This window comes from Electrophorus electricus, chromosome 9 (genome assembly GCF_041902795.1).
Source record: "Electrophorus electricus isolate QZ-2024a chromosome 9, ASM4190279v1, whole genome shotgun sequence".
Taxonomy (NCBI): Eukaryota; Metazoa; Chordata; class Actinopteri; order Gymnotiformes; family Gymnotidae; genus Electrophorus; species Electrophorus electricus.
The window spans coordinates 13,663,697-13,677,101 of record NC_137505.1 but is presented as its reverse complement, the minus strand read 5'-3'; the positions used below and the strand labels follow the sequence as shown (position 1 = coordinate 13,677,101).

Here is a 13,405-nt window from a genome sequence, read left to right as displayed (position 1 = left end):
TCTAAAGGATCCAAGGATCCAAGGATCAACAGTCTTAGTGTCCTGACTGGCAGAACACAAAGGGTGCAAAAAAGTTGGTAAATATCTGAGCCTGCTAAAATTCTATTTATAAAAACACCACCACCACCAGAAATATACTGTTTAACTATCATAGTGCAACAATGACTGTGTAACGGAGTGTAACAAATTCTTACCATCTTGAAAAGCAGCATCAGCCACTTTAGCTTGTCCTCCCACATAACCCTGCCCACCAGTATGCATGTAGGCTTCTGATTGGTCAGTTGGGATAGTAGGTGTGAGAACATTTTCATCATCACTCTGTGAATCTCTCTCTATAGAACCAGACTCTTCTGTTAGGGAGCCATCTAGGGACCAAAGGCATCAGCCATAAGTACCAAAGAGAGCAAATCCTATGACATTGTATACAAACAAAAACAAACATGGGCTTACCTAGACGACCGACATGATTACCATGCAACCGTAGAACCGCAGACCTAGAGGAGATGTCAGGAGTCCAATCATTGTAAGTGCATCTTTGAAATTCTGCCTTCTCTTAACAGCATTACAGCAGCATTAGAAAACTTTAAAAATCCTGAGTACTTACGGAGCTGTTGATCCTTGCTCGGTGGCTTCAATGCCTCCAGAGGCCGAGGAGATGGTCTTTTCTAACAGGTTCTTCCATCTGTGGAAACATCGCTAAAGCCATCAGGTCCCAATTTCTACAACAGCACAATGTTGTTAAAATCATCTGAACATAAATGGCCTGACACCATAAATGTTATCACAAAACAGACACAGCAGTGCTGACTGGTTGACCTTGATGAGAAGATGGTGGGTCAGAGAGAGACAAAAAAACAAACTCACATGTTTTTCTCAGAGGAAGTCCCAGCCACCAGCTCGTATATCTGTCTCTCTGATGTACTGATCACATACAAGGCCTTGTTATCTGATAGAGAAAAGCAGGCTGTCAAACAATGTATTCAAACTAACCCAAATGCAATTTGTAACTGGCTTCTTAATTTTTTAAAAATAAAATAAAGACATAGTTATTCCAGACCCATTCATCTATTCTGTCTATTCACAGCTGTAAGAATAACTACAAATATACCTGTAGCCACAGATCTGACAAGAGATGAATCCAAGCGAACAACGGGGCAAAAGGGGGTTTTGAGGTCCGTGTTCCTACCCCAAACCCCACCCAGTGAGCGCGCAGGACATCGCAAGATCAAACGGTCACCTGAACCCCTTTGGAGTAGCACCAACAGGTCTGAGAGAAGCAGAGCATGAATGTCTGAAACACACACACACACACACACACACACACACACACAGAGTGAGAATGGACCTGTCAAGTAATCATTTGCAAGAGGAAAAACAAAAATGTGATTTGTTCAGCTGTGATGATCTCTTACCTATAGCTTTATCTTTACTAACTTTCCAAGTCAACGGTCCTTCGTGGATCATTTTCTTAGTGGTCAGGTCCAGATTCTACATAGAAAAAGAATATAGTTAATAATTCATACTCTGGATCAGGTGCTCCAAGACCAGAGAAGCTGTTTGGAAGGCAGATGGTGGATACATAGTAAGGCCGTACCTTGAACTGAGCAGCGACAGGACTGGCCTGCCTCTCCAGAGGGGACAAGTCTAGCCTGCGCTGATAACGGCTGAGCAGTCGCCGGTGCTCCGTCTCCCTGACGACCTCATTGACAGCTCGTAGTATCCCACGGCAGCACGCCTGTGCCCTCACCAATGTCTGCAGGTCTGGAGAACCAGCTGTTGTGGGGGCACATACTAGTGTTAATCCAGGAGAAAGGGTGTGTGTGCTTGCCTCCTTGGTAAACTGGTATGTGTGTGTATACTGAAGTGTTTTCATGGTTCAATACATTTTGTGTGAGTGTTTCTATACATGCCTTCTGTGTGTCTGATGATGTTATCCAGCAGCAAGGGGTATTTGGTGAGTCTCTGCATCTCAGACACTAGAAGGTCCTTTAATTGTAGTCGGCGGCAGTGAGGGCTGGCTTCACATTCCTAACACACACACACACACACACACACGAATGAGCCAAGGACATCTAAGTCCAAATGTGGATTCTGTTGACTGCAACACCAATTTATACCTAAAACAGCATCACTAGAAGTTATGTGCTGCAATAAAAGTCAAATATAAAAGACTGGATAGTCTCCAATTCAAAGTATGGGTCAACCAATTCACAACCCAGCCCACTAACAAATATGGCAGAAGCTCTAGTGTTTGTAGGTTTGTCCAAAGGCTTTATACCTCTAAAAAGTGTTACCTGTATAAGGTGCGCGAAACGCGGGTCTTTGCATTTATTTTTAATGAGCTCCAGTGCCTGACTCTGCTGACTGCACAGGTGAGACACCTGCTCCTGGAACTCCTCTCCTGCAGCGTCTTCAAACTATCACGCACACACACAAACACATGAGCTACTGACATATCAAGTAAAGCAACAAGTATATCCCACACTGCACAGAACAACCCCTTCATTTTAGACAGCACCAAAAGATGATGTGAACTAGAAAGGGAGTAACACTAGCCAGCTCTCACTCTAGACACCATGATGTCTCCGATGCCTTGAACTATAGAAGAGTCCCTCAGCCTCTTCATGGACTCACACAGATTCGCTGAAACACAAATGCAACACCACAAAACAGAATCTGTTTAAGCGAGCCAGTGTATATGTGGTTTGTTAGAAAGTTGTGTCAGTGGGCAACAGAACTCTACTTGTGTCATGAAGGCCACCGCAGAAACAACATGTACAGCCTCCAGTCCATACCTGCTCACAGTCATGGCATGGTGCCGATAGCTGATATTGTTCTGTCATTAAATTCTCAGTTTGGGTGGGTTTTACACTTCTTTAATCTTGATTATGATTTAGACACCAAGTAGGCTTCAGAAATTTAGGTTTGAAAACACACTAAGACAAATGGAGCAGATTTACACGCACACACACACGCTCGCACACAGAGAGACTGACCATGAAGACTGTAGACCTGGGGCAGGTTGGGGAAGATACAGGAAAGTTCTTCGACGGTCAAAAGGTTCCTCATCTTCTGGAAGAACACCTGATCGAGAACCCTGAGAGTCCGCAAGTGAGATGCTTCCGTTGTGAACAGCTCTGAGGAAGAGGATATAGCAAAGTCACTACAATTTCTTACAAACGTTACACAATTCAGAATTCCACATTTTCATGAGTCAGGATAGAATTATCATATGTGCATAATAAATAGAATACTGTATGTTCAAAAGATTTAGTAGCTATTTAGTTTAAGTTAGATCAGTAAATAATTGTTTTCATTTTACATGTTAACTGTGTACTGGGAGTTGTCTTTTATAGTCAGTTGCTGTGCACCACATTTGCTGTTTTACCATATATGACAGCCTGCCGTTCGATCTCCCGGGAGCCGAGAGAGGCGAGTGTGTGCGGCTCCACTGTCTCCTGCCAGTTCTGACAGTGGACCGTGTCCTCTTCCAAAGGAGGTGCATCAGGCAACAACGCCAGTGGTGTATCCACACTCCTACAGGAAGGGAAGGAGGCATGGGGAAAGAGAGAAAGAGAGACAGAGCTTCAGCAGCAACTTACTAAGATAAATCAAGGTGACGGATATGGATGTTAAAGAACTGGACGGCAGGTGTGCATGTGTGCTCATTAGCATCAGACTAATGAGGTGTATATAGTTATAATTACATCTCAGTCATGCTCATGGATCTCTGCGTCCTGGTGCAAGGCGGTGACATACCTGTCCAGAGTAGATGCTGGAGGCCAGACATTCATGGCTCAGGAACCTCAGCAGCTCTTCCACTAGTGTGTCTACTGAAATATCTTGAATGTTGGATGATCTCTTTAGTGTTCGTTTCAGTATCTGTTCATTCAGCTGAAGAACACCTTTTCTGAACGGGTTATCAGACGCAACAATGGTCCTTAAAAATTCCACATTACCTATTATGATGTAATAAACCGAGGTGTGAGAGCTGCAGTAGTGATCTAAGCCAGTTAGCTAGCTAGCTATGTTCTTGTCCAGACACTTTAATGCCTCATGGCTGGTGCAATGACACAATATTCAACATTTCCCTCTGATTCTACTTTTAATTATGTGACATTAGCTAAGCAACTATAAAGCTACTCTTGTCCAAAAATGCCAGTGTCGTTAGACGTATCAAAACGTATCAAACATAGCTTTAGCTAGGCTAGCTAATCAGACCTTCTATGAAACAATCACAACTTAGTAAATTCATAGTTGTTAATCACAGTAAAGTGTTTTTTCTTTTTGTTGTTTAAAAAGAGTTACCTTGTTACCTTGCTAGCTAACAGTTAGCTAGTAACAATGCCTTCAAAAGTAGTTCTCCACTGATACAAGATACCTAAGAGAAGTTTGGCTCGGAATGTGACTGATTGAAAAACAAAAATACATCACAAATAGCGTTATGCAATAATACCTAAAGTGCATGCATCAAATACAAACAGTCCCCAATGCAAACCTCTTTTACAAGGCAGCTATTTAGCATCTGCTACTTCTGCAAAACAAACCCAGTCTTGCATGTTAGTGTTAGCTATCCAGCTAGCTAGGCATTGCTCCAGGACAGGTTTTAGTATAGCCAAAATAATTTGATTGCCTGTTAATTTTTTTAAAAAGTTGATGTAGAGATGTGACATTTTACTAAGCGTGCCCTGATAAAAAGCTAATAAAATAGCTAAGGGCCAGATTCTGTTATATCATTAGTTAGTGTCATGTCCGTTGATGCAGGAAAGAAGAGACAGGAAACAGTGCGTTACCCTGTGGCCTTTTATTAATGCAGAGCTCTTGAGATGTCACTTCACAACACAGTGCGAGTGAGATCTAAAGCATAACTTTGCAACAGACAGACATATTTCTCTCGCCTTGTGCCACTTCTGCTTTTGTGTTTTTCCATCTCAGCCGTCACCTCTGTTTGACCGTCTCGTACACATGTCTTCTTGCATAATCACACATATGCACGTCTAGGGCATTTCCTGTTATGTCTGGACATACAGTAATTATTTTATTTATTCAAGCATTAGTCCTATTCCATTCTGCACATTATTCTCTACTAGTGTAAGCTTAGCATTCATTTAATTTCTGAAACTCCACAATTCCCCCTTTTGATCTCTACAAAGAGATCACCAATCACACTCCTTTATTCTGGCATCTCCTGTCTCTACGTCCCTTTCCCCCTGTATCAGTGGCATCATCGTGGTACCCTCATGCACATCTTTCCTTTCTATCATAGGTGAGATTAGTCTAACCATTAACGCCCTAATACATGAAATACAGCAGCACCCGCATGTCACAGCAATTCCTGTGAATGTGGCTAATGAAACCATCAATGACACAATTAAGTCTTTCCACTGACCGAACCGGCTCTCCATTCAGGATTCCAACTGGTTGTTTATGCCTGAATTCTCATGCATTTCCTCTGATAGGGTCTTCAAACCATCCAATGCTCTACTAACTGACCCATCCGGAGCGGTATTATTAGCAATGAATGTACAACACACATCCTCAAGCATAGCGCAGACACCCCCCTTTTCCGCCAACAACATGTCTAATGCCATACGATTTTGCACCGCCATCAGTGAGGTTGGTCCCAGCTGATCTCTAAGTCCTTCCACTGCATCCCTAGTCAGGTTGGCTAGCCTGAGGACATTATAATGTACATAGTTAATCCGATCCACATTTTTATTTGGAGTAATGGGGAATAATGCAGAAAGTATCGGAATATTCTCAAATCCCCCTGCTATCTGGTCTGCTAACTTATATCTGTCCGGAACTCCGTGAGGTATTCCTATTGCATCTATGTATGTGGGGGTATTCCTTGTTAAATCAAAATGGTATGCCTCTCGCTACTGTCTTGCTGCATCAGTTACCGGGTCCCTGTGTAGTTTTTTGCCTATCAGTAATAAAGGAGCTGCTAACCTGACCATGGCGCATGTCCCCTCCGAGTTCTCTGGCATGTTAACAACCAAAGTCATCCTTCCACAATAATCATACAATCCTGCTCGTGCCCATGAACCCACAGACTCGTTCCCAGTGACCGTGCCGTTACACCATTCCGCCGGGATGTGCCCCAAGCGTACTTGAGGTGTGCTTGAACTTCTAACGAAGCACGTGTAGTTCCCCTCCCCCTTTTCGGGTGAAAATAGTCCTGTCCTGGTTCTGTTACTGATGGGGGGGAAAATAACGCTCAAAGTGTCACAATTCTTAGGGTTTCTTTCCTTAGTCAGGCCAATCATGCACGCATAACCCTTGGGGTCTTTTTGTGGGAATAGGGGTGCCGGGGTGGTTATAAGTCTGGGTCTTGCGGCTGCACATGCTACACATCCACCAATCTCTACCCCCATTCTTCTTCAACGTCTTGTTGTTAATGTTTTAATCCTTTCCTACTGCCATGCTATTATTTAACCCAAGCATGACCAAACTGTAAATGGAAACACACAACACAATACACCAACAAATAATCAAACAACACAATTGTCCAGAAGTCATCACTGGTGTTCTGTTCTTCTTACGTCGGGGTCTAAGGGTGGACTACCTTGACCCTTTTGCTCCCGGGGATTATTCTGCCCCTTCCGGGTCAGGTGAGTTAGGTGATGTTTCAGCAAGGTCCCTCGCTGTCTCTTGCAGACTCCTCTGCGGTGACTCTGCGGCGGCGCACTGGCTCAGATGAAACCACGTTTCCCCTTTACCCTTCAGGCGTACGGCGTGGATGGTTCTTTCTGTCACCTGGAATGGACCTGTCCACCTCGGCTCACTCCATTTTCTCTTGATGACTCTCAGCAGCCCCCAGTCCGTAACGGGTATCGTCTGGGTTTGTCTGCTCCCCGTCCGGTCCCCCTCCTGCGTGGAGAAAGCTGAAACGATACTTTGCAATTCATTAAAGTATGATGTGTGTGTGAGATGTTTTTCTTTTCTCATTTATTGTTAAGGGTCCCTGGGGTCCTGGAAATCCTCAACCTGTCTGCAATTCAAAAGGGGTAAAACCAGTTGTTGCATTTACTGAACATCTAATTTGCATTAATGCCAAAGGTAAGGCATCAACCCAATTTAATTTTGTCTGTGCACAGATTTTGGCCACTTTGTTTTTCGCATTTAGATTCATCCTTTCCACCTTACCTTGAGACTGAGGATGATACACTGCCCCAAATGAATGTTTCAGACCCAGCATTTTCTCTAACTCCTGCAAATTGCGTGCTGTAAAATGAGTGCCATTATCTGATCTCACCTTTCTCTGAAACCCATGGTGAGGAATGTACTGGTTCACCAGGAACTTTACCACTGAAGCACTGTCTTCCCGTTTTGTTGGCCACGCTTCCGGCCACCCTGTGTAGTTGTCTACGCACATCAATTCGTACGTGTATCCCTGTGCTGAGTCCACCATGTCTGTGTAGTCAATTACTATCTCTTCCCCTGGTGTTAATGACAACGGATACTTACCGGGTGCCACCTTAATTGTAGGTTTGGGATTGTACTGTTGACATACTCTACATGTCCCCTGCACTCTATGATAGCTACTCTTTCTGGTCCCTGCAAGGCCTTTGCCAGCTCCCTCATTTCTGCCTCATGTTTAATTGGTTTGTTTCCCGCTGTCCTAAACCCTGCTCTCATCCATTGTCTTAGCTCCACATGTGCTGCCCCTACCGTGTAAGCAGAGTCAGTATAAATATTCACTTCCTTGCCCTTTGCTAACTTCAAGGCCTCCACTACTGCCATTACCTCAGCTCGCTGTGCTGATTGCTAACCTTTCAGCCTTTCTGCTTTCACCGTCCAAAATTCATCTACTTCTCCCTGTGTTTCTGCCACCACTGCATACCCTGCTTTTATATCCCCATCTGGTCCTCTAAATCCACACCCATCAGTGAACATGTTCCCTGCTCCTGGAATTGGTTCTCCTTCTAGGTCTGGTCTCACCTTCTCCTGCTTTTTGACTTCCTGTTCGCACTGATGAGGCTCTCCTCCTCCCATCATGTCTGCCATGTTGATTCCTTCATGTGTGTACGTGATGTGTGGTGCTTCCAAAATTTTGCTGATCCTCTGTTGCCTTAGTGCTGTCAAGGTGAAGGCTTGTGAGTTCACGTATGCTATTACACTGTGTGTGGTTAGTACCGTGATTGGATGTCCCATTACCAGATGCGTTGTTTTCTGTATGGCTTTAGCCACTCCTGCTGCATGTTGGGTGTCTTTTTTCCATGTTGTCAAGCTGTGTGCTCACATGCATGAGTACTTGTCTCTCTCCCCCTTTTCTTAGCTCACAATCTGATTTAAGTTTTCCAGTGAAAAATACAATCCTTGCTGTCGCGTAGGAGCCCAAACCAGGCGAAACTCTCTCTCCTGGGGGCTACGTGTCGACATACAAGCCGACAGCAGGGCCCAAACTTCGGGAATTAAACCTTAACAAGCTTGCCTGTCTAGCTAACTCAACCAGCGAGTCCTTCGGGTCCTTCTCATGATCCGACCCCAAGTCTGACTCTAGGGTGACGTTACGGCACTCCCCTCGCTCGCCATACTCCACATATCCCTCTGTAAGGTCCATGTAGGACTCTGCGGATTCCACCTCCAAGTACCTGTCCTCATAAATAGGTAGGTCTCCGTAGTACCCAGCAGGTCCCTGCTCTGTTGTGATCCCATGGAGCGAAGACAGGATGAGTGATGGCCTCACCCTGGTACAGGAAAAGTCCGCGGTGTCCGACTCCGAGGACTGGAAATATACCAGTTATACCAGTCATTATGGTCAGACGTAATCCCGTGTGACTCCTCCACCTCTGCCCCCAGACCACGCTCTTCTGCAGCAGGAGTCAGGAGGGTACCCAAAAGCACGGAGGGATTGCAGGCACTATTTGGGGAAGTGCGTCTTTTCCCCTTCTTCCCCTTCTTCTTGCCCTTCCCAGGCATCCTTCTTTGGTTGGTGTTTCTGTGATGATTCGAGGCTAACAGTATGTGGAGTAGGGGCACGTTCAAACACACATTTTTATTTAACACAGACGACACATCTAACACTGCACACCTCACTAAACACCGTTCAAACACCAACAACACGTACTACAACACAAGAGACATATATACACACACACGAGGATTACACATAATACAGAACAGGTGGACGACACAAAAGGGCGCGGCGACATGGACGAACACACACACGTACACACCAAGACGTTTGAGGAGGGGCGGGGCTGCAACGTGACATAACCAAATCTAATAAGGCACCCTATGCATAGTTTTTTTTCTTTCTTTAATCACTGTTGTCATCTTTTAAAGGTTAAACAACATTAATAATTTTTACACCATTTAATTGATTAGCTACAAAACAATATACCTGCAAGTGCATCAGTGACGTCAAAGTGAACAGGAACTTCTAGACCTCCAGTGGAGCACCAGTACCAGCCAGCATCAGTCTTCTTCAGTCCAGTCATCAACACCGTGAAGGTGCCTTTCCCATCATCACTGATCTGCACTGCTGAATTCTGGGATGTGTTGGTCCTCCCCACTGTGTAGCAGGTCCAGTCTATAGATCTGCACCACTTCTTCGCCTCTTTCTTATATGCAGCGCTGTAGAGACACTGGACACTGACGCTGCTCCCCTCCTCTCCACTCACTCTGCTCTTGGTCACAGACACAGCAGGAGCTGGAAACAAAGAAAGGCACTTTTGTATGAATATGTATGGATGAAATATATGCAATATGAGAAATGTCACTAAACTGAATATTCAATATTCATAAAGAATTTGTAATACCTGATTTCACAGTGATATATAGCTGTGTTTTGACATCTGGTTGAAATATTCCTGAAATCTCCACTGCACACCAATATGCTCCAGTGTTTCTCTCCTGTAGATCCCTCACAGTGACAGTAAAGAGAGTCTGAGCTGGGTTATCAGTTACTGTCACTTTCTTGTTTGTATTGTTGGCATATGCCATAATCGTGCAGTAATTGAATGCTGTTACACGCTCACAGCACCAGTATTTCTTATGTTGTTTATATTTCAGATGTTGACAGATGCTCCACTCTGAAGAGTTAACTGCCTCTGTGACCAATTCCATTTCTCAGTGCCTGCATATACAACCCAGCACCACTGTTACTGGAACACAAGAATTCTTGTTTCTGCTAAGGAATTAAAAAATGCTACATATGAAAAAAAATAAAAAATAAACTAACAATGTATATATTGTAGTATTGCATAGAAAATAACTTACATCAAATGATGAAAACGAAAATGAAATGCCAATTCATGTTGAATAAAGTGAGAAGCTTATTTGAGAAGCCTCCTCACATCTCTTTAGTCTTGTTGCCACTGTGGTTGAAGCAATCCAAACAGTTCCTGTTTGCTAAGTTTAAAGTCATGCTGTCGCTGGGCACCCAGCAAGAGGGACAGGCCCACTGTAGTGGTTTGACACACTAATCAGTCCCATTAAATCATCTCAAATATTGAAATCACAATCTTTCATTTTTAACAAAGAAAGTAACATTAATGATTTGATCCCTGAAAGATTTAAATTACAGTCATTTGTTTGAGGATATTGGCAACAAGCACAATCTGAATGATATCAAGACAGACAACTTGGTGAGAATAAATGATAAATTTATTAATGCAACTACTCTAAATCACAAACAATAGCATAAACAATCTGGATATTTACAGAAAAACAAGCTAAAATATAGCGAGCATGTGTTTATGTGTGTGAGTGTGTAAAAGGAGAGGAGAGCGAATGCTTTCATGCAGGTCGGTACACGCTCGCGAGAGCGAGAAGGAGGCGGACATGCTATTGTGCCAGCAATAAAATGGTGCAGAATTTAAACAGCAATGTGACTGTATGTTAATGAGCTCAGCTGGCTTGTTCTCACGTGATGTTAGAACAAAGGGTAATGGCAGGTTTACTAACTGAACAATAAGGTCAATGTGTCTGTGCCTATTGAAGTGACATGATGATACCTATGTTTGCTAGTAAAAAGCAAGACATAGAGAGATTGTATGCAAAGAGGAAAAAGAACTTCCAGTCTGTACAAATATTACTTAAGATTATCCAAACAAAATGGTATGTACACCAAGCCCAAATACTTTCAAGAAAGTACTAGGATCTTGATTAAACTTTACTGTTTAATTCAAGCAGTGGCAGCTGTTACTTGAGTTACTTGAGTTATAATCAGAAGGTTGCTGGATCAAGCTCCACTGTTGGGCATCGGAGCAAGGCCCTCAATTGCTCAAGTTGTACTCAGTTGCTTTGGATAAAAGCATCAGCTAAATGTAACCTATATACTTTTGCCCAGATATGCCCGACTATAAACTATGCCCAGATGTAAAAGTCTCACATGTTGATGATTTTTGGTGATTATCTCAGTTGGTCATCCTCACTCAGTTTGTCTACAATTAGGAGGGAATTTCCACCCCTGGTTTCTTGTTGATAAAATGTGATGTCGTCAAGGTATGCTGGGAATATGAGTTCCATCCGCAGTTTAACAAGAGGGAACTGACCGCATTTGCAAGCTTGCTTGAAGAAATTTGGTGAACCTGTTGCTGTGGTAATGTTGATCAGATTTCTGTCTGTAAGCGTGTGTGTATGTGTTTCCTTTCTCTAGGTGTATCTCAGAATCCAGATCCGGTGCCAGGTTTCCTCACCTTTTCTGAACTTGACTCTGCTCTGTTCCTCCCCAGGTCTACCTGCCTGCTGGCCACTCCTGGCCACTCCTATATAAAGGCCCCTCCCGAAGGCAGAAGAGGAGGGAGGCAGTGGGGCTGTTGGAGGCAGTGAGGCAGCGGCGGCAGCGGGGGTGGCGGCAGTGGCAGCTAGTTCAGCAGTCGGTTTTGGCTTGTTTGTAATTGTATCATTTGTGTGTATGACCTTCTTTTCCCTGCTTGGACCTCAATTTTCTTTCGCTGGTGTGTGTCTTATTTATTGTTTTGGCCTGGGTCACTTCAGAAGAAATTGCACCAGTGTGTTTATTTGTAACTTCTGTATTATACAACAATACACTAAAAAGAGTCTACCATTTGTGCTTATGTTTCTTTCTGTTACTCTTTAACAGTTGCATGTTCCATTCCTTTAGCCGTTTATCATTCTTTTTCCTTGGTACGGTGCCATAGCCTAGACGGGGTGGTAACAAGACGTTAGTCTAGATTCCACCATCTCTTGGATCAATTAAATGGAGAAATATGATTCTCAGCTGTTTGCTGTTAACTGTCCACATGGTGCTGAGTGAAGAAAGTATCTGAGAGAGAGATGACAAAGCCCCTCTTTTAGGTCTAACCTTGATGGAGGAAAAACCAGGGAGAGAGTAAAGGTCTGTTGATCAGGGTATTTAAGACACCTGAATTCCACCTGCTTTTAGGCACACCCTCTTTCTTCCATTTGATGCAAGTTTGCTCAATGCGGTGATGATGGTGCTGCTATCTGCTGGATTGGCATGGTACCTAAATTTCCCCCCTTGGTCTTCAGGCTGGGGCTGATGTCATAGTCCTGAAGAGCACAAACGGTTATCCATGCAGTCCAGGTTTACTGTAATATCCACTTGCAGGTGATCAATTCCACAAGTCAACTTGTCCATCCGGTTCATAGTGTAATCCTTGAGATGTCCTGACATCATGATTACATATGTGCAGCTCTTTGGTAGTAACCAAGGCTGATTAACCAAACTACCTAAAGCAATGTAAGTGTACTATTGTAAGTCTTAGATTTTCACTTGATTTTAAAATGATGATACAAAGAAAACAAACTGGGTATCACAAATCATTGACAGGATTAAACGGCCTTTTGTTAGAAAGGAGGAAGTACACCAGGCCTGAGAAAAGAGGACATTAGCAAGTGTTAGCATTAGCTTGTGTAGCTGGAGTAAACCCATCATCAGTGTTTAAGATGCTAGATTAAAGGAATGACATTATGTGAAGTAATGTCCCTCCAGAAAGTTGTCCCTTGTGAGATGTAGGAAGATGTGCAATTACAAGGGTTGGTTGAGCCCAGTAAATTTTACTAGGTATGGTGGTTTCGAATACAATTGTCAAACATGGTGTCTCAATCTAAGTCTACCCTGTGATAGACAAGCATTTAAAATTGTACCAAATTACAATTTCTAATGTGGCTATTTGAGGATCTGGATTTCTTATATGCTACTGAAGATTATAAATAGGGTTATTCAATCTATACCAAATTTGCACCATGGAGGAAGCAGAATTGCTTACCTACATTCTATACACATTTGAGATATCTTATATGGATATGGCAAAAAACAGTTTTAATAGTTTTGTAAGAGAGTGCTGGAATGCCTTGCAGGATTCCACCAATATCCTGCCCCTGCTGTGCAGCTAACAAAGATGATAAAGGGTAGAAACCGAAAGGTATGAGAAGGGATGAAAAGTAGTAATGAAGTTTGGAAAGTAAT

General features: G+C 43.3%; 1 protein-coding gene and 1 long non-coding RNA gene across 2 annotated transcripts; both read right to left on the bottom strand.

The window, feature by feature from the left end:
- Positions 1–590: 590 nt before the first annotated feature.
- On the bottom strand, positions 591–1,173 carry LOC145659276 (uncharacterized). The gene is made up of 3 exons (XR_014125319.1): positions 1,109–1,173; positions 865–946; positions 591–682 (listed from the first exon to the last, which is right to left on the bottom strand). It is a non-coding gene; the product is annotated as an uncharacterized LOC145659276 (long non-coding RNA).
- A 7,515-nt stretch (positions 1,174–8,688) lies between these two features.
- LOC145659188 (polymeric immunoglobulin receptor-like) lies at positions 8,689–10,074 on the bottom strand. Its single transcript, XM_081720333.1, has 3 exons — positions 9,768–10,074; positions 9,350–9,658; positions 8,689–8,816 (listed from the first exon to the last, which is right to left on the bottom strand). The coding sequence occupies exons 1-3, from the start codon at positions 10,072–10,074 to the stop codon at positions 8,689–8,691; spliced, it is 744 nt and encodes a 247-aa protein (XP_081576459.1).
- Positions 10,075–13,405: the final 3,331 nt, after the last annotated feature.

Bases quoted from the DNA above. Each gene is read 5' to 3' on its own strand.
- LOC145659188 (XM_081720333.1), bottom strand. From the start codon at position 10,074: ATGGAATTGGTCACAGAGGCAGTTAACTCTTCAGAGTGGAGCATCTGT. The intron at 9,659-9,767 runs GTATTACAAATT...CTTTGTTTCCAG, and splicing joins ATATATCACTGTGAAATCAG to CTCCTGCTGTGTCTGTGACC. The intron at 8,817-9,349 runs GTATATTGTTTT...CTCCTGCTGCAG, and splicing joins CGTCACTGATGCACTTGCAG to AAGAGCGTGGTCTGGGGGCA.